Genomic DNA, 24,276 nt, shown 5'->3' with positions numbered 1-24,276 from the left:
ACATCTGCTAACTATAGCTCTGAAGCAATGAAAGGAAGGCAAACATCTCTTAAAACTACCCTTTCTCTTATAAAATGCAGTCAACTTCAATATGCTTTGTCCTATCATGCTGAACCAGGTTGTGAGCTATGTTGATCGCAACCTGATTATCATAGTAAAGCATTAAGGGTTTATCATGTGAAATACCCATCTCCTCCAGAAGTGACCTGAGCCATAACAACTCTAAAACACCATGTGCCATTGCCCTGTACTTTGCCTCAGCTGAAGATCTAGCTACTACTGACTATTTCTTACTTCTCTAGGAGACAATGTTCCTCACAATCAAGGCATAATAACCAAATGTAGATATCTTACCATCAATACGACCATCCCAGTCAGCATTTGTGTAGGCTTCTATCTTCATGTGTCCATGCTTAGAGCAGAGGACACCCTTTTCCGGAGTCCCCTTCAAGTAACACAAAACCCATTCTGTAGCAGCCATATGTGTGCCTCTAGGGGCATGCATTAATTGACTAATCACACTAACAAGATATGAGATATTTGGCCGTGTCATGCAAAGGTAAAACAACTTCCCCAAAAGTCTCGAGAACACTCCCTGGTCTGCCAAAAGCTCACCATTATTAGCTAAGAGTTTATGGTTAGCATTAATAGGTGTAGAGGCAGGTTTGGCACCAATTTTCCTAGTCTCCATGAGAAGATCTAACACCTACTTCCATTGGCAAATGAAAATGCCATCATTAGACCTAGCAACTTTGATTCCAAGGAAATATCTCTCCTGACAGTATAGAATCGACTGGAAATAAGAGGGAGAAGGTAGAAGAGAAGAAGAGAGATTGGCAACACTAGAATAGTTCTGGCGGCGCCAAATTATATTAATGATTTTAGGGTGACTAAAAAGAAAGGGAAAAAGACCCTTGTGCCCTTGTTGTAAATAAAGTACAACAACAGCAATAAAAAAAGACTTTAAATAGCCCAAACAGACCCAAACAAGACAAAAATAATAAACAAGAAATAAAGTAAAATATTTCAACACTCCCCCTCAAGTTGGAGCATAGATGTCAATCATGCCCAACTTGTCACACAAACCATTATGCCACACATGATGAAGACCCTTGGTGAAGATGTCCGCAAGTTGTTCTTTTGAGCTAACATATGGAGTGCACACTTCTCCATTCACAAGTTTTTCTCTAATAAAATGCTTGTCCACTTCAATGTGTTTCGTCCTATCATGGAGGATTGGATTAGCAGCAATGTTGATAGCAGCTTTATTGTCGCAATAGAGTGGCATAGGGTTGTTAACTGCAAAACCCAGTTCACCTAGCAGGTTTCTTACCCACATGATTTCAGAAACTCCATGAGACAGCTCTGTATTCTGCTTCAGCACTAGATCTAGCCACCACACTTTGCTTCTTACTTCTCCAGGTGACCAAGTTTGCTCCTACAAAGGTACAATACCCATTAATAGACTTTCAGTCATCGACTGCCCTGGCCCAATCAGCATCAGTATACACTTCCACCTTCAAATGTCCATGTTTCTGGAACAGCAAACCAGCTCCTGGAAAATTCTTGAGGTATCTAAGGATCCTCTCTGCAGCTTCAAAGTGAGTTGTCCTAGGATTGTGCATGTAGAGAACAGTAATGCAGTCCCCACTGTGTTCGTTAGTTTATGATTATAGTTAGTTTCAGTTAGCAGTTTCAGTTGGTAGTTTTATTAGTTTTTTTTATTTCTTTTGCCATGTAAGCAGTAAGGGTAATTCAGCCCTTTCACCTTTTACTTGAGTATTAATATAAATTGTAGAGTGGGGTGACAAGATTGTCAACACTCTCTTCTCTGAATTCTTCTCTTTGAGTTCTTCTCTTCGTCTTCTTCTTTCTTTCTCAAATTTTTCTTTGTTTATTTCACATTGTACCTAGGACTGATTGCAGTCCTATTCGACTACTTGGTATCAGAGCCAACCTAGGAGTTTTTATGCTAGTCTAATCAGGCCGACTACATGAAAACCTCCTAGGGTTGGAAGTTTCAGCTGAGATATGTTCATCGGCTGGTTCTTGGAGATTGCTAGCAGTGTGCAATTGATGCCCAAAGGTTTGTAGGGCCTTGGAGAGTGTTCAGCAATCAGGAAGAATCAGAAGAAGGGAAGAAATCTCATTTTTAGGGTTCAGACCTTGGTTTGAAGGTGGTGGCTAGACCTTTCTGAGTAAGATGACATCTTTTCTTGAGATCGAACCTTAAAAGACATTCTTTTTATCAATCTGGGAGGTGCGGCTAGAAGATCTTTAGTTCTCTCCTGAGATTTTAGGGTTTCTTTCTTGACCTACGATCAGTTCTAGGATTGAAACCCTAAAGTTTATGATTGTTGCCAATTCTAGGGCAATAATTAGATCAGTTTCAGCATTCAAGAGTGAGTTTTTTGCTTTCTAGAAAACTAAAAAATCTGATTCATCTTTTCTGGGTGGTGGCCGAACCTTCTAGGTCAGCTGTCAAGCAAACTCCGGGTATAATTTCACCTATTTCAGTTCTAAAAAGGGTTTTTTGACCCATAACTTGAGAAGGGCTGGCAACGATGGAGTTTAAAAATCAAGGGAAAGGTTTTTTGGGGGCTGGTGGTTCTGGTAGGATGCCTGAGAACAATTTTCAGATTACCACTGTCAAGTTTGACGAATCAAATTACTTGGAGTGGGCCCAATCAGCCACGATGGCCATTGGAGGTAGAGGGAAATTGAATTATTTGTTGGGGGATGTGAAGGAACCAACTAAGGAGGACCCATGGGTTCAGAAGAACTATTTGGTTATGACATGGCTGTGCAACTCCATGCAGCCACACATCATACGAAACTACTTGTGGGCAAAAACAGCTAAGAAAATTTGGGACATCATGAAAGAGACCTACTCCCAACCCCTTAATGTTGCTAGGGCTTATGAGCTGAAATGTGAAGTTAATAATCTTAAGCAAGGAGAGAAACCAGTCTCAGTTTACTTCTCAACCTTGAAATCCTTATGTCATGAAATTGACCACCTAGAAACAATTGAGTGGGAAAGTCAAAAGGATGCACAGACTTACAGAAAGCAAGTTGAAACTAATAGGGTATTTGAATTCCTAGCCAGTCTGAATTCTGAATATGATATTGTGAGACAACAACTTCTCACAAGAGAAAGTGTGACCTTATCACAAGCCTACTCCTTAGTGCACAGTGAAGAGAGTAGAGAAAGGTTATGTTGCAGCATCAGCCTTGGCAACAGTTAAACCAAAGTTTGGGGGTGATAAGGAGAGGGATATGAAGAAGGAAGATAAGAGGGGCCTAGTATGTGAACATTGCAAGAAGCCTAAACATACTAAAGACACATTTTGGAAGTTACATCCACATCTAGTTCCAGCAAAACTCAGAAACAAAAAGGGAAATGCCAATGTGGCTATTACTACTAATTGTGCAACCTCATTGGGAACAAGAGCCACATCCCTAGACACCTTAGTTGCTGTTCAGGATGATCTGACTCAGTTGGGGAGTGAAGTTGGTAATTCAGCACCATTATCTCAGCCGTCAGTCACAACATCTGCTCCTCCCACTTCAGTTTTTGCTCATTCAGGTACACGGACCGCAACTTATCATGCTTCAACCCCAGGTAACACTGAACCCTATTGGGTGATAGATTCAAGTGCATCTGATCATATGGCTGGCTTGTCCTCATTGTTTACTACCTATCACTTATCCTATGGCAGAGACAAAGTGTCTATTGCTGATGGCTCTCTTGTTCCCATTTCTGGAAAGGGAGACATCAAGTTGTCTAATGCCATTTCTTTGTATTCAGTTTTACATGTTCCTAAACTTAGAACTAATTTGCTTTCAGTTAGTAGCATTACTAAAACCCAAAATTGTTCAGTAACATTTTTCCCTGATCGATGTGTTTTTTAGGATTTGGAGACAAGGAAGGTGATTAGCATTGGCCGTGAGATGAATGGAATCTATCTGCTTTGAGGGAGCTCACATGGGAAAGATAGTGAAGTTAGGAGGTCTTTTGTTTCTCAGTCTGTTGGTCAAGTTATGCTTTGGCATAATCAGTTGGGTCAATTATCTTTTAGGTCTTTGAAAAGTTTGTTTCCTAGTTTGTTTGGATCTATCCAGATGTCCAATTTGAAATGTGAAAGTTGTGAGCTTGCAAAGCATTGTAGAACAACCTATTCATACGGATGCATTTGAGGACTGTGAGATGAAGGAAGGAAGCAACTCAGATTCAGAGTTTGAAGGCTCTTCAAGTATTGGAAGCGTAGAACTGAAAAAAGCCAAGCCCCTTAGCGATAATGAGAGCCTACATACCAAGCTGCTTTTTTTGGAAGACAGCGACTCGGATTTAAAAGACTTAGTTCAGGAAAAGCTTACTCAACCTCCCCCCTTACCTAAGGAAGTGGGGTCTACCGCAGCTTTTATAGAGGAGAGGCAAACGTTACCGGCACCTAAATTTGCTCCCAATTTGCTAGAGCAGCAAGGCACTGATAGAAGACTAAAGATTTCTCCCTCTATCTTAAATTATTGACATCATTCTTCAGCTTGTAGGCCTTAGCAACATTCAACTTCTAGGAATAGGCCTTTGTAACACTATCCCACACCTCCTTTGCAAGTAATGTTGATTGATATGAGGTTGCATGAAATTCACTAACCAGCCTACTACGGTGTAGTTCTCTTGCATCCACCTCTCATAGGTAGGGTCATCCTTCGAAGGTTTCTCCTTGGTCCCAGTAATGTACTCCCATTTCCCTCTACTATAAATATTGTTTCGACTGTTGCTACAGTAGTCCGAACCAGTAAGGAGAAGAAGAAGAAGAAAAGAAGAAGAAGAAGATGAAAGAACTGTCGAACCTGATAGACTAAACCCTATCAGTCGACCTCTAAATAGTGATTAGGTTCTAATTAATTGTACAAAGATTAAACTGCCCCCACTTAAGTATGGGACAAAGAGTCTCTAATAAGACTGCCACATAAGCACATAACTTAACAAAGGTGAGTTGACTAATCTACCCTTATTCGGATAACTCTAACACTCCCCCTCAAGCTGGAGAATATATGTCATATAATCCCATCTTGTTACATATATAGTTCACTCTCCCTGAGCTTAAGGCTTTTGTAAGCAAATCTACCCACTGATCACCTGAGCCTACATGTTCTGTGTTTATCTCTCCAGTAAGGACCATCTCCCTCACAAAGTGGCAATCAATCTCTATGTGCTTTGTTCTCTCATGAAAAACAGGGTTGGATGAGATATGGAGCGCAGCTTGATTGTCACAGTACAATTTCATAGGTTTATCCATGTGGAACCCGATTTCTTGGAGATTCCTCAACCATACTAATTCACATGTAGTGTGTGCCATGGCTCTGTACTCGGCTTCAGCACTTCTTCTAGCCACAATCGTTTGCTTTTTACTCTTCCACGTCACAAGATTTCCTCCAAGAAAAGTGCAGTAACCTGTAGTAGATCTTCTATCAGACACAGAGCCTGCTCAATCTGCATCTGTGTACCCAACTACTTCAAGTTTTCCTCCTGGTTTATACAATAGCCCACGGCCCAGAGCTCCCTTCAGATATCTTACAATTCTAAGAACTGCATCCCAGTGAGATATACGAGGGTTCTGCATAAATTGGCTCACCACACTGATTGCAAAGGAGATGTCTGGTCTCGTGATAGTCATATAGTTCAACTTCCCCACTAGTCGTCTATACCTTCCAGGATCATCAAATATTTCCCATGTATCACTGCTCAACTTAACATTTGGTTCCATAGGAGTCTCAGTCGGTTTTGCACCTAACAGTCCTGTTTCGTCCAGAAGATCGAGAACATATTTTCTTTGGCACAGGTTTACACCTTGTCTTGATCTTTCAACTTCTATACCCAAGAAATACTTCAATGTCCCAAGGTCTTTTGTTTGAAAATGATTTTGCAGAAAGACCTTTAGTTTGTCGATCCCCAATTTGTCACTGCCAGTTATGACAATATCATCCACATAGACTACTAATAAAATCTTTCTGACTTCTGAGTCATAGTTGAACACTGAGTGATCAACCTGGCATTGTTTCATTCCAAAATTCTTCACCACTTCACTAAACTTCCCGAACCAAGCACGAGGCGATCGTTTCAACCCATAAATTGTCTTTTTCAGTCTGCACACCTTACCATCCTCCCCCTGAGCAACAAACCTAGGTGGTTGCTCCATATATACCTCCTCCATAAGGTCACCATGAAGGAAGGCATTTTTTATGTCAATTTGAAATAGGGGCCAATCATACATAACTGCTAGGGAAATTAACACACGGACAGAGCCAATCTTAGCCACTGGAGAGAAGGTCTCCATATAATCCACTCCATACAACTGTGAATAACCTTTAGCAACAAGTCGGGCCTTTAGATGCTCCACACTACCATCTAGCAAGTATTTAGCAGTATACACCCATTTACAACCCACAACATGCTTACCAGGTGGAAGAGTAGTGAGCTCCCACGTGTGAGTATGCTGAAGAGCAGAGTTCCTCCTCCATTGCCTGCCTCCACCCAGGTGAACTAAGAGCCTCTTGGACATTGTTAGGTATGGAAATAGATGACAATAGTGAAACAAACTGGCGATGTGAGGCGGAAAGACGAGATACTGAAACAAAATTGAAAATGGGATGGAGAGTAGAACTACGTTTACCTTTCCATAAGCCAATGGGTAGATCAAGATCTGAGGGTTCAGCAACAAGAGCAACGACAGGATCCGCGGACAAGGTAGAAGCTGGAAGAGGGGCCGGTGTCGTTCGACATGTATACACTTGCCGAATCGGTGGTCGTTCAGTAGGGATCTGCACTGGATGAGGTGACGAGTCAACTCCAACAGGAACACCCGGAACGGGATCACTGACCGGAAGAGGAAGTGGAAGTAAAGGTGGAGACGAAGATGCTTCAGTTCCCGAGAAGAAGGGGACAGACTCAAAAAATGTGACATCAGGACAAACATAGCACTTCCGAGTAATGGGATTATAACACTTGTACCCTTTTTGAGTCCGAGAGTAGCCAAGAAAGACACATTTAATGGAGCGTGCATCTAGCTTGGCTATTCCAGGACTTAGATTGTGAACAAAGCACACACAGCCAAAGATACGAGGTGTTAATAGAAATGGAGACAAAGTAGGGAACAAGATAGAGAAGGGAGACCGACCATGAAGAATGAAGGAGGGCATCCGATTAATGAGGAAACACGCTGTAAGTGCAGCATCACTCCAAAACCGTTTAGGAACACTCATATGATGAAGAATGGACCGAGCAGTTTCAAGGAATTGACGGTTCTTTCATTCAGCCACCCCATTTTGTTGAGGAGTGGATGCACATGAGATTTGATGAATGATGCCATACTGTTCTAAATACTGTTGAAACGAAGTAAGAAAGTATTCCCGACCATTATCTGAACGAAGAACTTTGATTGGAACACCAAATTGTGTACGTATTTCAGCATGGAATTTTTGAAAAATGGAAAATAATTCATTTCTTTCTTTCATTAAGTAAATTCATGTCATCCTTGAACAATCATCAATAAAAGTGACAAAATACTTGTAACCATTATAAAACTATTTTGATCGGGCCCCAAACATCTTAATGAACCAAAGCAAAAGGACTCAACATACGACTTTCAACTCTAGGACTGAAGGAAACACGACGATGTTTCCCAAACTGACACGACTCACACTGTAACACCACCAAATGACTCAAAGACGGAACTAGTATCTTGAGTGCCTTGAGAGAAGGATGTCCCAATCGACAATGCCACTGTAGAGAAGTGAGTGAAGTCTGAAGTGCAACTGACGATCCACCACCGTCAAGATAATACAATCCACCAGCTTCATGCCCCCCACCAATCTTCTTCCCCGTCTTGAGATCCTAAAAAACACAAGAGGAAGGGAAAAAAGTAACAGAACAGTTAAGAGTCTTGGTTAATTTACTAACAGACATAAGATTGAATGGAAACTTAGGGACATATAGAACAGATGATAAAGAAAGAGAAGCCATGTCAACATTGCCAACACCACAGATGGGAGAGGAGGAACCATTGGCAAGAGTAATAGTTTGAGATGTGGAAGTTTCAGAGAGAGAAGAGAAAACACCTGGAGTCCTGGTCATGTGATCAGAGGCTCCAGAGTCAATAATCCAGGGAGAGGTTTTAGATGACAGGCAAGCTATACCTGAGTGGGCAAGAGTAGCAGTAGTGTGCTGTGGAGTAGACTGAAGGAACCGCTCATACTCATCACACGGTACACTCACCATCTCCCTCCCAGAAACATATGTAGATGTGGAAGGAGTTAGGTCTGCCTATTAATTATCACTGACGTCAACCCCACCAGCTACAACATGATTGGCCCATGTAGAGGGAGGGCCATGGAGATCATAACAGAAATTTACCGAATGTCCTTCCCTACCACAGTGGGTACACTTCCTTGTAGAGTTGCTTTTTCCTTTGCCACGGCCTCCCCCTGAGTCACGACCACCACCACGGCCAAATATGGAACCACCACGACCTCCTCGGGAGGCATGTCCTCCCCCTTTTGTAACACGTCCACCTCCTCTGGCTGTCACAAATGCTAATCTATCAGACTGTGTGGGATTCTCTGTCTGTCCCAAAGAAATCCTACGAAGCTGTGCAAACACTTCCTCAAGTGTAGGAAGGGTAGAGCCCCCCAATATTTGGGCCCTAACTGGTTCATACTCTGATTTCAACCCCACTAAGAACCTTGTGGCATCTAGTTGTTCCCTCTGTTGTTGCTGAACCTTAACATCTAGAGTGAGAGGATGATAGACATTGAGTTCATTTCTGAGGTTCCTCATACTGGCATAGTACTCTTCTAGGGTTTTATTTCCTTGTTGCAGATCAAAGTACTCCTGATAGAGCTGATATACCCTTGTAGTATTATCTTGCCCAGAATACAGCTTCTTGGCATGTTCCCATATGTCCTTAGCCGTATCTAAGAACATGAAGTTGGCACTTATTTTGGGTTCCATACTATTCCATAGCCATGTCATGATTTGAGCATCTTCCTGTTCCCAATCATCAAACCCTGGAGAGTCAGCCGGTGGTTTATCTTCTTTCACATGCTTCACTTTCCTCTTTGTCTTGATAAAAACTTCCACTAACTTGACCCATGGAACATAGTTCTCACCATTCAGTTTAATTGAGGTCATTTGTACACCTAGATAGTCAAAGGAAACCACCACACTAGGTTTCTGATCACTACAGCCATCTCCCATTGCTGCCATGATACTCTTTCAATGCTGCCTCTAATCTGAATTCCCAGTCACCAACTAAATGCTGCTGTCAGGAATTTGATGTTCCAGAACCTACAGCAGCCCCTAAACACAATGATAGATACACAAGCCTTTGTTCTTGTCCACACCACTACTGATTTCACAAAACCACGAACCACACCGACATTAATTCAGCACTTACTAACCACATGCAAGCCCTCTTACAACTACTCAAGAGATTGTGCATCACAAGCACCACCACACAGCCATAGCTGTCACACATGGTACAGACCTGTCTAACACTTTTAAGAGGGCACTACAAGACCAAAGAGAACTCAACTAGTGCCACTGCATTACACCTTGCACCATTCGGCCACCTACAGTATCCCCTACACCATTTGGCCACCTGCAGCAGCCCTTACACCATTCTGTCACTGTAAACACAGCCTGTTCTTGGAATTTTTTCCAAGAACCAGGACAACAACCAACCTAGTTCTCTAGGTTCTGATCAGTCCTTGCAGGTTCTTGAAGATTTTCAACTCAGAAATACCAACAGCACAAAGAGAAGAGATAACTGTTGGAAAACATGGGTTACTGGTGTAGATGCATATTTGGTAGTTAGCATCTATATTTGGTAATTGTGTAAAAATAGGAATGTGTGAATATGTATTCCTAGGATTGTGGAAGAGTATAATCCCTTAAATATGGGGATTAAAATAGTTAGTCCCTTAATTATAGGGATTGATTTAGGAAGATGTTTTCTATTTATTGCAGCAGCTTACTGTATAAATATGCCGGTTGGCAATGGAATGATAAGATCAGTTTTACCATTTCAAAACAATAACCAACCTTCTTTTGAGAGCTTCAGCCAACCATTCACTGCTGAAGTCGTTTTCTTAAGGAAGGAGGTTCTGCGCACCAGAGAGAAAGAAGAGCTGAGATGTTTCAGGCCTAGGACGAACCAGTTTTCTCCATTGACAGCCCAGAAAAGAAAAGGAGAGAACTGAAGCACGAACTGAAGCAGGTCACGAACCCCGCTCTGATACCATGTTTCGACTGATGCTACAGTAGTCCGAACCAGTAAGGAGAAGAAGAAGAGAAGAAGAAGAAGATGAAAGAACTGTCGAACCTGATAAACTAAACCCTATCTGTCGACCTCTTAATAGTGATTAGGCTCTAATTGTACAAAGACTAAACAAAGAGTCTCTAATAAGACTGCCACATAAGCACATAACTTAACAAAGGTGAGTTGACTAATCTACCCTTATTCGGCTAACTCTAACAAATATGAATCTTTATAAACTGAGACCAAGCCAAGAAATTAGTTCCGTCCAACTTTACTAATATTACTTCCCCTAATAGAGTCTCCACAAACCCTTCCAGACCAAATCCGGAATCTATGGAGAGTTGCATCTCACCTTCAGTTAGCTACATTGACCAAACGAAGACAAATAAAAATGAAAATAGGGTATTATTAGTCAAGACTTAATGTCTTAAGTCCAGAACTGCTCTTCAAATAGCCAAATCAGGGTTTTCACCAGACCCAACAAAATGGGAGGAAGTCTAGCCACTCCTACCAGAAGCCACAAAAACCAAACCAACTTGGATCGATCTCAATGATTACCAAAAATCTTCGGTTCTATCCCCAAGCGCCACTTTCAAACTGTCTCTATACCCTATAATCCAGGAGCGGAGCTGTGAAGAAACTCCCTGATGTACCATATTACTGTAGCTCTTATTGTATTGCATTTCTTATTTCATTATTTTCTCTTCAGCCCTACAAGGGCCTCTCTGTAAATTCTCTAATATCTGTTGCCCTACAAGGGCCTCTCTATAAATTCTTTAATTTCATTATCTATATAAAGGACCCTTGGGGCAGGGTCGTATCTTCCATTTTCTTCACCCCAGAATTCTGTATTCTTCTCTGGGTTTGTTGACATGGTATCAGAGCAGGTTGCTCTGTAATTCCTGTTCTTTCTTTGCTTTCTCATTGGCCATATCAGGGGTACTGTTTTCTGGGTGTTCCAACTACTGTTAGGGCTGTGCTCTTCAACTCCAATCCTAGTTCTCTGTGGAGGTTTCTGTCCAATGTTAGGGCTGTTCCCAGATCTTTTTTTTTTCTCACTCAGAAAATCTGTGGGATCAGAAAAGTCTTGAGGGAGTTCTGACCTTCTCTCTTGAGTGGCAGAAGCCTTCTTTCTCCTACTGTGAACTGGTTCCTCCAGGGCGGCAGCAACCTGGCTTCTTATAGTTCAGTTTTGAACAGTAGCAGACTAAGAAATATCAAAAGTCTAGCTTCTTTCTCCTTCAACAGCAGCAGTTTTGAACTTTTTTTCTGGTTTCTTATGCTTCAGACTGAGGAACTTCAACAAACATAAGGTCCTCTCTTCAAGTTGATCTGGAAAAATTCTCATTTCAGGTTGGTGTATCTCACTATTGTCTTAATCGACTATTATCAGTCCTTGAAACCCTAGTTTTGTGCTGCCCTAGGGTATTTTCTTCTCTTGGTTATCAGTCCTTGGAACCCTAGTTTGTGTTGCCCTAATTTTGTGTTGTTCTGGGTTGTTTATTGGAGGATTTTGATTCCTCTATAAAGTTTCTTGCTGAAGTTGCTCTGGATTGGTGTTGTCTGTATTTCATGCTTCAGCCCTGATATTATTTTTTTTGTTTTTGAGAAATACTGTGTTTGGCTGAAGTAATTCACTGCCTTGTTCATTGCTGATTTAAGTGCACTGATTAACATTGCAAACATCAGTGCTGCTATCCTTTTCCCTGGGTTGATTTTGCTCATTTATGATGGCTGAAAAGATTGACTTTCTCCCTGTAAAATTTGATGAAACTAACTACAATATGTGGAAGTTCCTTTTCGATTTCTATGTTGTAGGAAAGGGATTTGAAGGTTACTTGAATGGGACTGTATGTAAACCTAATGAAGCTGATAGCAAAGCCTATACACAATGGAAGCTAGACAACGGAAAGTTAGTCTCCTCGATTTTGAGCTCCATTGTGCCTCACATTAATGTTCCCATGAGAAGACTGAGGACTGCCTATGAGATGTATTCCTATTTGAAAAAGGTTTATCATCAGTCCAAAAAGATAAAAGAATACTATGCAGGATATATTGATCTCTGGGCTGAATATGAACTAGTTCATACTGAACCTTTTGATCCCGTTGAGTGTGTCAAGTATTTGCAGAAGCATTTTAAAATAGAAAAGTGAACCAGTTTCTCATGAGGCTAAGACCTGAGTATGAAATAATCGGGTCAAGTATTTTGAGTAGAGGAACTCTTCCAGACTTAGATTCTATGATGGAAGAGTTGTTGAGGGAAGAAACTAGACTCCTACCTGCTGCAAAAATAGAAGGGAAACATCTTGATTTAGGGACTGATACTGTTTTTCTTGCACGAGGGAATAAGAAATCTAGTGGAAAAGACCCTTTTAAAACTCAATGCTATGAATGTAAGGGATATGGGCATATAGTTTCTCATTGAAAAAAGAAGAATTTTTGCACCTATTGCAAACAACACGGACATATAATTCCAGACTGCCCAATTCATCCACCCAAGGGTCCCATGAAGAAGAATCAGCCACAAGCTTATCAGGCATCTAAGGGGTAAGTGTTTGATACCTTTATTGCCAAGGGAGAATCCTCTGCTTCCATGAATAAGGAAGAGATACAATACAATAAGAACTACAGTAATATGGTACATCAAGGAGTTCCTTTACAGGAGCCAGGGAACCCAGGGGAGACATGGCCCCCCTATGGTCCAGAAACCCCCCTACTAGTAATACAGTTTTCCATTTAATTTTCCCTCCACCCCCACTCCTTAACCCAATGCCCCCCCCCCCCCTATGGGTCAATTTATATTTATCCCCCCCCCCCTCAACTCTCCAAGAACTTGCCTTGGGCCTCAAACCAGCACTGCAATCTCTCTAAAAACCTCCTCTAACTGGATTGAACACTTTCTATCAATTAACAAATCAACTCTCTATACGACCTATGTATGGGATTAAGGAGAAGAGAAGAGAAGGTAGGACCTCCGCACTGATACCAAGTTGAAAATCCCACCTGCAATAATCTGAAATAAAAGAAAAGAAAAACAAAAGAGAAGAAGAAGATTGAAGGATATGGAGGATAGAGAAATGATGGAGGAAGAAGATGGAAGAAAGGGAAGGAGAAGAGAGAGTAGTTCAATCCTCTCTTCAGCCCCCCAACAATATCTTTTATTCTCTAATTGTAAAGATGAGGACAATAACATGGTTACCCTTAGTAGGACAGCCAGCACTAAAGACAATAATACAAGAAGGAAAATAGGCCCACTACTAACAAACATCAGTCATAAACATAACTTAAAGAGAAAAAGAAACTAAGGCCAATTCAGCCCATCATCACATAACCTAAGAAACATAAAGAAACTAAGGCCCATTCGGCCCATCATCTCTACAAATGCCATTTCAAACTGCATGCTCCATCAGGTTAAGGGCTATCCCTGGATCCCATCCTCAATTATTCAACCCATATTTGCCTGTAGTAACTTTCCTCCACAAGCTTTATTGAATCTCCAGAACCATTTCCCTAAAAGTGCTATGTTTACCTTTTTAATCTCCTCACACCTAGACCACTGGATCTTTTTAGGGAGCAAACTTTGTTCCAATTTACTAATTGAAACTTAAACGGGTCTTTCCATCCAGCCAATAGAAAGCTCCTCATCCTTTCCTAATTGTTTTGCCACACCTATATGTGGAACAAGGACAGATAATAATTGAGATGAAAGACAAAACATTTCTAAGTACTTAAGTAACAATAATTCCTCCTGGTTCTGTGCAAGACAACATAAGATGATTACCTGTTACCATAAATGGGGCCTGATTTGGGCACATCCAGTTTTTGGTAAACTGACATAACCCTATAAAAAGACAAAAGATTCACATATTTATAATGATATTTTTTGGTGAAATATTTATAATGATAAAGATTAACATGAAAAAACGCACTTTTTTTCCTGTTTGGTAGGGAGATGTCCAGTTAATCAAAATTGGATGTGCCCAAATCAAATAAGACCAAATTCTTTGTGATAAATAAGTATTTTAAGCATTCAACCAGTACTTAAATAAATTTAATAAAAATAATCATTTTATTGTCAATTAGATATGGGGATTTTTGGATGGGTTCCCTTTATACTTCAACAAAATCAAAACACAATAAGTTAGATATGCAGAATTTTTTATTTCACTGTATCAAAGTATGCATGTAAGTGGAGTTTCCTGTTCTTGCCTTTTAAATAAAAAAGTTTTTATCCAATAAAATGATATAAGTGGAAAAATATATAAAGAAGAATGTTATTGCAAGTTCAGAATGTAACAAGAACTAAACAGAACAAAAGAATTCAAGACACCTCATCAAGAAGCTCTGTTCGGCCCTTTCCTGCTTCAACTGCAGCTAATGCTTTCTCATGACATCCATGTTGAAGAAGCCAAGTAATATGGTCTTCAGCATCCCTAATGATAAAACATATTTACATAATACATGAGGTTTCAAAGTCAGGCACCATTTGCATATTTCAGGATAAATGATTCCACAGATATAAAAGCAACAACAAGATCTTAACATTATTAAATAACACCACCTTCAGTAAAAACCAGAATACCAAACTAGTCACGGTTGAGGAAATTAGTGCAGAAACAATGAGCAAATAAAGGTTCTCATAGGACATATCCATCATATATTTAATCTTCCTTCTTTTGGGCATTTTCTAAACTAAAAGTTAGAATTAAAAACTTAGATCATTCTTATCATTTATCACTCAGGAAAAATACGAGGTTCATAGGGCTTAGGCACTGTAGGAGTGATAAAATGTCCAAATGTCCCTAACTGAAGAAAGGTCTAAATTGGCCAAGAATTCTTTTTTTTTCACCAATTTGACCAAGAATTCTCCATGTGGTAGAAATGGGTGGGTTGGTCTAGCAAGTAAGGGTGCAACATGGGTGGGCCTTTGACAAAATTTGAATGGGCCCAGCCCAAAGGCCTGAGCTGGAAGCAGTGTAAAATGCTAGTTCAGGCCAATCCAAGTTGTACCCCTACTAGCAAACTTTTCTAATGGACCTGATCGAGAAGCTGGTTGATAACAAAGGAATAGTATAACCACTTTTAGCATGTAAGGCAGAAAACTCCCAACATGGAGTAGACTTCACTTAGAAGTATCAAGTATCAACAAGCACATAAAGAAGAGAAAATAGAAGAGGGAGCAAGAATAACTTCCACTATAGCTGCTTGCTATGGTAGAAACAAAACAAAACAAAACAAAAAATCTTTTTATTCAGTTCTTAGTAGGGAAAAAACAATAAAATAGAATAGGTTGTCCTCTATAAGACCTATTAACACTCTTTTATATACCTAAAAAAACAACTTTTGATTTGTTCGTGGAGCCTAACTCCTCTGTTCATAAAAAGAAAAAGGAACTTTCTTTTCAAAATAGGACACTTCTACAACTTTCTAATTCTACTAAAACAAAACATAAGAAACCAGGAATTACTAAAAATAGTAAGTCATTATTTACTATAAATCACCATCATGCATCATCATCCTAGTCTTATCCAAACTTTTATTTTGAAGAACGTAAGATTGTATTAATAGCATAGGAAAATAATAAGTGTCTGTACAATGAGATCCTGTACAACCACAAGTATTCAAGTATCCTCAAAATAGTTGACAGCCAAAAAAGAAGAGGAAATCATTCTCCTTGAAATAAACTGAGGTTGACAGCCATTTCCTAAGAGCCTCAATTATGCCATTTACCACTCTTTCCATGTTGCTCTTCTGATTAAAAACTCTTAGAATTTCTTTCCAGCCACACCATCCACAAGACTTCTAAAGGAATGGTTGACCAAAAATATCTTCTTTTCCTGCCCATTTCAGCAACCTCCCACCCCTATGACAGCCTGAACAGATCCTGGCATGCATCCTTGGTATAATATGGCCTTGAAGAAAAACATCCTGGAGAAACATGTGAATGGAAGGCTCTTCCTCCTTCCTGCACAAGGAACAAAGGGGATCTGGTACATTAAACCCCTTAATAACATCTGTTTGGTTAGAGATATCTCCCAAGCTACTATCCATGTGAAGAACTTGACATTTGAGGGGGCAGCAGACCTCCAGATGGCTTTACTGGGAAAATAGGAAATAGCTGCTGTATCCAAGCCAATAATTCTGAAACCTGGTGAAGTTCCTAATCATTAAAATCCCTTCTGAATTCCCAGGTCTAATCCAGTCACCTTCCAACACATAAGAATCTACCACCAGTGCATTTTTTTGTTACTAGCCAACATGTAGAGTTCAGGGAACAATTCACATAGAGGTCTATCTCTGCCCCATGGGTTCATCCAGAACTTGAGACTGTTTTCATTTCCAAGCTTGTATCTGATACCTTTCATAAAAAGGAAATACCTTATAAATCCCTCTCCAAACACTGCATCCATAAGGCTGCATGGGGGTGTTTGTGTTCCAGCCATTTTCATGAGAACCATACTTTTCTATAATTAATCTTCTCCGTAGCCCATTAGGTTCTGAATTGAAACGCCAGAACCATGCTCCTAATAAAGCCATGTTGAACCCTTTGACCTTCCTTACACCCAATCCACCACTTGATAAAGGTTGAAAGTAGCTGAAATACTGGCCAACACACTTTTAATTAATGTCAACTTACCTTCCTTAGACAGGCATCTTGATTTCCAGGTTGCAAGCTTTCTTTCTATATTTTCAAAAACCAAATTCCATATAGCTTTGGAGTTATATTTAGCTCCCAAGGGGATACGCAAGTAGTTCAAGGGTAATGAACCCATGTTGCAGCCAAGAAACTTCTGCTAACTTGGGAAGATTTTCTACCTCCCGTACTGCCATTATCTCACTTTGGGCTAGGTTGGTCTTCAATCCTGAGATCACTTCAAACCAAACCAGCAGATTCTTCAAATTGAACAATTGCACTGATGATGCATCACCAAAAAAAAAACAGTGTTATCATCGGCATACTGGAGTAATGCAGTTTTAAGCCCACTGTTCTACACTTCAAAACCTTCCATGACTATGAGAAATAGCAGAGGAGATAGGGAATCTCCTTGCCTGAAGCCTCTTGTACTCTTTGGGTTCATATCGGATTGGATCCAGGTTGCTAGTAATGGACTCATATTGGATCGGGTCAAATTGAACCAAAACCCAGTCCAATAACAGCCCTACTACCATGTTCCTTATGTTCCTTGACTTCTATCTTGTTACCAACCAACTATTGTCCTCTGTTTCTTTTTCCTTTTTTTTTTTTGATAGGAAACAGTAAATTTCATTAACTTTAAAGAAGAAAATTACAACAGTCACCTCCAAAAGTAAGGTGACCCCTCATATCACAAACAACTTATAAACATGCCCAAAACAAAGTCTCCCTATTAACTCCTTGTTTGCTAAAGCATCAACCAAACCATTTGCTGACCTCCTAGTCCATTTAAATTATGCTCCAAGATCCCTTGTTAGGTTCATTAATTCCCTTACAGGTTATCTACAAGACCAAATGCCCAATCTGTTTGTTTTCATCCATTCTATGACCAACTTTGAATCCCCTTCCTGAGTTATCTCCAAGATCCCAGCTGTTTAGCCAATCTGAGCCCTTTAAGTAGCACCAATACTTCTTCTCTAGGTGAGTCACCCATCCCAATTGGGCCAGAGAAAAGGGCCAAGATTCTTCCTTCCACATCTCTAAAAACACCTCCTACTCTAAAGGGGTCAGAGTTACCTACAGAGCTACCATCAAAGTTCAATTTCACCCTATGCTGTAAAGAAGGGGACCAAATCTCTTGAATGGTAGGAGAAAATGAGGAGGAATCTGCTACTGCACTCCAACCTCTAAACAAACCGTCAACATAAAAACCTTGAAGAGATCCAAAGTTCTCAACAATGTATGACCTTGATGGTAATCCCTTCAATCAGTGCATCTTTTGATTTTTCTTGCCCTTGGAAGATCTTGTTATTCCTTTCTTCCCAAATCACCCAAATAATGGCTGCTCTCATTGTCCTCCACATCACTCTTCCCCTCTTCTTTGGTTGTTGGAAGAAGCTAGAGTCAAAAAGGTCCACCATGCTCGAGGGAGGAATCCACATGCAATCAAAGAGAGAAGAGAACCAATCCCAAATATGAATAAAAAAGGGGTAGGGGATTAATGGATGATTCACCATCTCACCACTATTCAAGCACAGGCTACAGACATGTGGGTACAAGAGCACACCATCTCTTTCTTTGAAGCACATCCAAAGTATTAATTCTTTAGAGAACCACTTCCTAACAAAAATCCCTAATTTTTTGAGGTACAAGAGCACACCAAACTTCTTTAACAGGAAAAGAAAGGCAAGCTAGTAGATTGCAAAAGGGCATTGAAAAATGAGGAACAAGAAAAGCAACCTGAAGATGAATCTATCCAAATTCTACAATCAAGACTAGATTGATCCAGATACACTGAGTTTAGAATCCAGCCAACTACTGTCCTTGAATCACCTCTGCTACTAAATTTCCAAAATCCATCCTTCTGCCATACAAAACTGCCATCCACTAAACTATTGCGGAGTCCCCAATGCCAATAGGTCCTGAAAATAAGGCAATCAATGCCCGCATAGTTTTCTCTATAAACTCCTCCAATACCTGATATGACCAAATTGCCAAGATTAGACCCATCAAAGTTTAGCTTGAATTGATTGAATGGCGGAATCCATTCCCTTGTGATAATAGACCATTTTTACACAAAACTGCCAGTCTATCATCACTCTTTATTCATGGAAAAAAAAATAAACCCAAAAATATCTTTCCATGTGCTTAAAATAGATTTTGTTTAATGGACAAATTGTGTATTATAAAAAATAAAAGAAAGGATGGCATTATTGATCAGAAAAAACTCAAAGGTTGGTTATAGGGCTGATATGGATTGGGGTTGAACATATGACCAATTTTGTAGTTCTCCAATCTAATAGATGGTCTGGATCAGCCACAATATCCCTCAACATAACATAAATATCTGGGGTTGTGAGGCTGTGGCAGAAATATCTATATCATAAATAAGGATATTACTTTGAGGGAGTGGTTAAAATGTCATTGGCTCTCTGATTGGTTGGAATTCTTTTTCTATAATTAAAATCTTAAAATATATAAAAAAATCTTAATCAATAACATATAAACCTAAAAACAAGGGGCAATAAGGTCAGTGTGATTGACCCTAATGCAAACACTCTTAAACTCATCCGCCTAAAATAAAACTAGTGACTGAGAGGTATTTAGGGACAATTGTGCTGGTGGGTGGCAAGAAAGGAATGAGAGGATCTTCCATAGTAAAAGAAGCTCAATAGATTCAGTAGTGCATAAGATAGTGGGAAAGTTACATTCTTGGCTGGCAGTTCATAAACTTTTCAGAAGAAGAAACCACATCTCTTTTTTATGATTTTGATAATCTTTTTGTAAAAAGGGGATATCTGTATAGGGTGGGTGGTATAGTGGCCTTTTTATATACTCCAATATACAGCCATTAGTTGTACCTGGTTTCTGGATTAATGAAATTCTACATTTTACTTTCTCTCTCTCAAAAAAAAGGTATTTAGGGATGATAATTGGAGAATCAGAGCAATGTTCTCAGGACCAATTGGAGTAGGGAACTCATTGAGGGCAGAACTACTGGCTATTCTGCAAGGAATGAAAATGACAAAGTCTATGAATATCAGAAAACTAGTGATTGAGGGAGACCCCAAAGTGGCAATCAGTTAGCTTCACAATAACAGCAAAAATGATGTGGCAACATTGACCTGTCATTAAAGAGTTTAAATGGTTGACAAGGGGAAGGGAAGTTTCTTATACGTGGATCAAAAGGTCAGAAAATGGTAAAAGCACAGACTGCATACATAAGTTTCAGTCTGAAAAAAACATGCCAATATCCAGTTCACCCCTCTGAAGACCCCAGATGTCTGGGACCAAAAGGTCAATGTACTTTGTCCATGGATACTCCCTCTCCCCCACCCCATCCCCCAATCTCTCCTCCCAAAATCCCATATAGTTGGGACCACCAATCCTCTACCATGTGGTTAAGGAATCATTTCATTATATCATTCCCTTTTTTGGTAAAAATAAAAAGAATAAAAACCTAAGAGTTATGATTTAGTGCAGAAAAAATCAAAGAATGAAGAGATTTGAGTCTGCATTGGACAAACTACACATGACAAATCCAGAAGGGTCCCCCCATAGCATGCACAGTCTATATCTGCCATGTCAGTGCAGGCTCAAAATCCTGCAATGGCACAGAATTAAAAAGTTTAGATATAAAAGAGCAAAGAATGCATACACATCAACAAACATATAAGTGCAATCAAGGATTTCATCACTTTTTAATGAGACAGCCCAACCTGAAATACATTTTTGCAATATGACAAGTTTATTCAGGAAGGAAGGTCACATTTGGAGTGCAATTCCATTTGCAGTCTCGAGAGAAAGAAGTAGAACTTTTGAAGACAAACCTAGAGACATCAAAAGGATTGTGTCTGATATTGGATTGATCACAGTGGATTGGTTACTCGCTCATCCTGAATTTAGAGATACATCTCAATCCTCTTTTGGATCTGATTTTTGGTCTATGATGGAAATGGGTAATGGAGTGCCATTATAATTGTAAACTACTCTGTTTGTAAGTTTATAGGTATATATGTAATCATGAGGTTGGCTGAGTTAGATCTCAACATGAAACAGGATGTAATCACTTTTTATTTTATTTTAATATTTTTTTCTCTTTCTTTAAGAAAAAGGATATCATCCCTTTTTCAAATTGGCTGACTTCAACCATTTTGTTCATCCATTGTCATTATTGTGATCTTGCCCTATCCCACCTAAATGGGATCAGCAGCAAAAATCATGTTCCTCCATTCTATGTTAAGGCCATATATTTGTTCAATTGCTGAAGTTCTATTTAGGTAAAACCTACAGAAAAAGTAAAGAAAGAAATAAATAAAACACTAACCTAGGCTTTGCAATAACTACATCTTTTGGGGAAACAATGTAGTACAGTGGTTCATCTCCAGCAGCCCACTGACCACCTGCACCACTGCTACCTGCATTATAAAAGCATAAACATTAGGACTTTTTGGGTCTGTTATAAAAATGACTTCTCAGTAATGAAATCAGGATTCACGTAAGGATCAAAACATAACACTTCAGTGATGGTACAAAATCAAAAATGTTTGCACCTGAAAAAGGAGCATGAGCAAGGGAATAATCCTCTGCCTTATAGTGCTCAAAGCCATTCACAGATAGAGCATCTGTTGCAAGTTCTTCATTTCTCCACGTGACTATACGTACTTCAGGTCTCTGTGCATTTCCCTGCCCAAAACAGTTAGACATGATAATGTAGAGAAGATGGGCCGAATGGCCCATAGGCTATTTATCCTTTTTATCTTTTATGTTCTTTGCTGTAATGGGCCTTAATCTGGGCTTTATTCTTTCTTATGTTATGTCTTTTTAATTTTCTGCCCAACTAGAGGCTTCTCTGTAAATTACTAAAGTTTAACTTAATGAAATAGAATTAAGGGAGTAAGAGAAGGGATTATGTTAGAAAATCTCTCTCTCTGAACCAAAGTTGCCGCCACCTTCTTCTTCTTCTCTCCTCTTGAACTCTGATTTCTGCTACTTTCTTTTGAATTTTTGCAACTTTCTAAACAGTCCTTTCTTCTCAAAAGGCTGTTTTTCTTCTTGGTATCAGAGCAGGCTCGCTTTTCCCTTTTTTTTCACCTTTTTTCCCATACAAAGTGTGTATGGAGAACTGAATCGTATGAATGGTTAAAGAAACCTATTTCAGCCCAGTTGTTAGTGGTTTCTGGAGAGAAGGGGACTGGTTTTGCCGTCCTCTTGGCAGATTCAAGTGTGTTGCCCAAAACCCTAATTTTCTGGAGAAATCTGATTGCGGGCCCCACAGGGAGTTTGACCTGGGCGCTCATTGACTGAAGACCTTCTCATTCTTCTTCTTGAAGATCGAATCAAGTGGATTGGTGTTCTGTGAAAACTACAAGGAGCGGCTGAGTTTTCTCTGTTTCTCCCAGCTTCCGGGTGTGACACAGGTTATTGGTACTGCTGCATAGAGGTTGGCTCACAACACAGTTTTTGTTCTGTCTTCATTTGTTGTTATTCAAAGTTGTTTGAAGTCATTTTTTGAAGTATTTAAGAAGATGAACTCCTCAGACTTTGAAAACGAGCATGTTGCTGAATCCGAACAAGTTCCGGGAGCCTCTGTAGACTCTTTACTGGCTGTGACCACAGTCAAGCTGGATGGAACTAATTACCTGGCTTGGTCACAATCAGTAAAAATTCATATTTGTAGTAGAAGCAAATGGGGTTTTATCTCTAGGAGCAAAAAGGCTCATCCGGAAGATGATCCATCATATGAAAAGTGGATGCAAGAAAATTATACTGGTATTGGATGGCTTGTGAACTCAATGCAACCACTGATTAGTCAGCACTATTTGTGGATGAATTCAGCAAAGGAAATTTGGGATAGTGTTGCTAAAACATATTCCCAAAAATTAAATGTGGCCAGTGTTTACAAGTTGAGAAGTGATGTGAAGAATTTGAGACAGGGGGAGAAACCATTAGTTGTATACTTCTCAATACTGAAGTCTTTATGGCAAGAAATAGATTTGATAGAAGCTGTAGCCTGGGACACCACTAAGGATGCTAAGACCTATAGAAAACTAGTTGAGAGAAACAGGGTGTTTGAGTTCTTGACAGGGCTAAATCCAGAGTAATACATTACAAAGCAAAATATTTTATCCAAGGATAGTGTCTCACTGTCTCAAGCATATGCCTTGGTAAGTAGTGAAGAAAGCAGAAGACTTGTCCAGGTCCAAGGGGCTGGTCTAAATGATCACTTTGCTAATATGGGAGTGAAACCCAAGGGGGTGTAGGGACTCCAAGTAGCTCAGGGAAGAAAGAGATTATCTATGAGTACTGTAAAAAGCCAAAACACACTAAAGACAAGTGTTGGAAATTGCATCCTGAGCTCCTACCACTTCGGTTTCAGAAGAAGTCTGATAATATAAAGGCAGGGAGTGCCAATGTTGTTGTTGGTCCAGATAGTGACAAATACCAAACTGAAGAGATGACGGTTAGTGAGCAGTTAACAGCTATGAAGGCAGAATAAGAGAAGTTTGGGAGGATGATCAGTCATCTAGAGGGTGTGACCTCTTCTTCCAACCCTCCAGGAAATTCAACCTCTTCTGCATTTGCTCATTCAGGTATACGGGCTTCTGCCAATCATGCAACCATTTCAGGTAATCGTAGGATCCCTTGGATTATTGATTCTGGTGCTTCTGATCATATGACCAGCCTTTCTACTTTGTTTGTTTCATATGATTTACTTCTTGGATGTAACAAAATCACCCAAGCCGATGGCTCTCTTGCCCCTATCTCCGGCAAGGGAACCATCAAGGCTACAGACTCCTCGGTTCTTCCTTCTGCTCTTCATGTACCCAAACTAAATACAAACTTGGTATCTGTAAGTAGCCTAACTAAGTCATTAAACTGTTGTGTAACCTTCTTCCCTTCCTACTGTGTTTTTCAGGATCTAGAGTCTCAGAAGGTGATTGGAAGTGTCCATGAGGCGAATGGAGTATATCTGCTGGATACTCCTGGACAGTGCCATGAACAACCTGGAAAAACTGCTTTTGGGTCTACATCTACAGAGTTCATCATTCGAGTCATGTTATGTCATTTTCGTTTGGGTCATCTTTATTTTTCTACATTAAGTCATTTATTCCCATAACTGTTTAAGGGAATTAGTTTGTCCAGTCTTCATTGTGAGTCTTGTGAACTGTCAAAACATTGTACAAACAGTTATCCTCTGAGTAATAAAAGATCTTCTTCTCCTTTTAATATCGTGCACTCTGATGTGTGGGGGCCTTACCACTTACCTTCTATGGGTGGCTACAAATATTTTATCTTGTTCATTGATGAATTTTCTCG

General features: G+C 39.9%; 1 protein-coding gene across 5 annotated transcripts in view; it reads right to left on the bottom strand.

Moving 5' to 3' along the window:
• Nucleotides 1-24,276, bottom strand: part of LOC104586173 (vacuolar protein sorting-associated protein 41 homolog) — a 74,197-nt gene that overhangs the window by 31,203 nt on the left and 18,718 nt on the right. For 4 of the 5 annotated variants that reach the window (XM_010243331.3, XM_010243329.3, XM_010243330.3 and 1 more), the window contains 3 exons: nucleotides 21,510-21,642; nucleotides 21,284-21,374; nucleotides 14,653-14,755 (listed from right to left, as the gene is read on the bottom strand). In XM_010243331.3, the coding sequence (XP_010241633.1) occupies nucleotides 14,653-14,755; nucleotides 21,284-21,374; nucleotides 21,510-21,642 (327 nt within the window). The remainder of the gene's footprint in view (nucleotides 1-14,652; nucleotides 14,756-21,283; nucleotides 21,375-21,509; nucleotides 21,643-24,276) is intronic. The other variant, XM_019200649.2, reaches the window with a different exon arrangement.

Source organism: Nelumbo nucifera, chromosome 2, assembly GCF_055504915.1.
Source record: "Nelumbo nucifera cultivar China Antique chromosome 2, China Antique-T2T, whole genome shotgun sequence".
NCBI classification, from domain to species: Eukaryota; Viridiplantae; Streptophyta; class Magnoliopsida; order Proteales; family Nelumbonaceae; genus Nelumbo; species Nelumbo nucifera.
The sequence above is the reverse complement of the archived record's forward strand: the minus strand, read 5'-3'. Positions and strand labels throughout refer to the sequence as shown.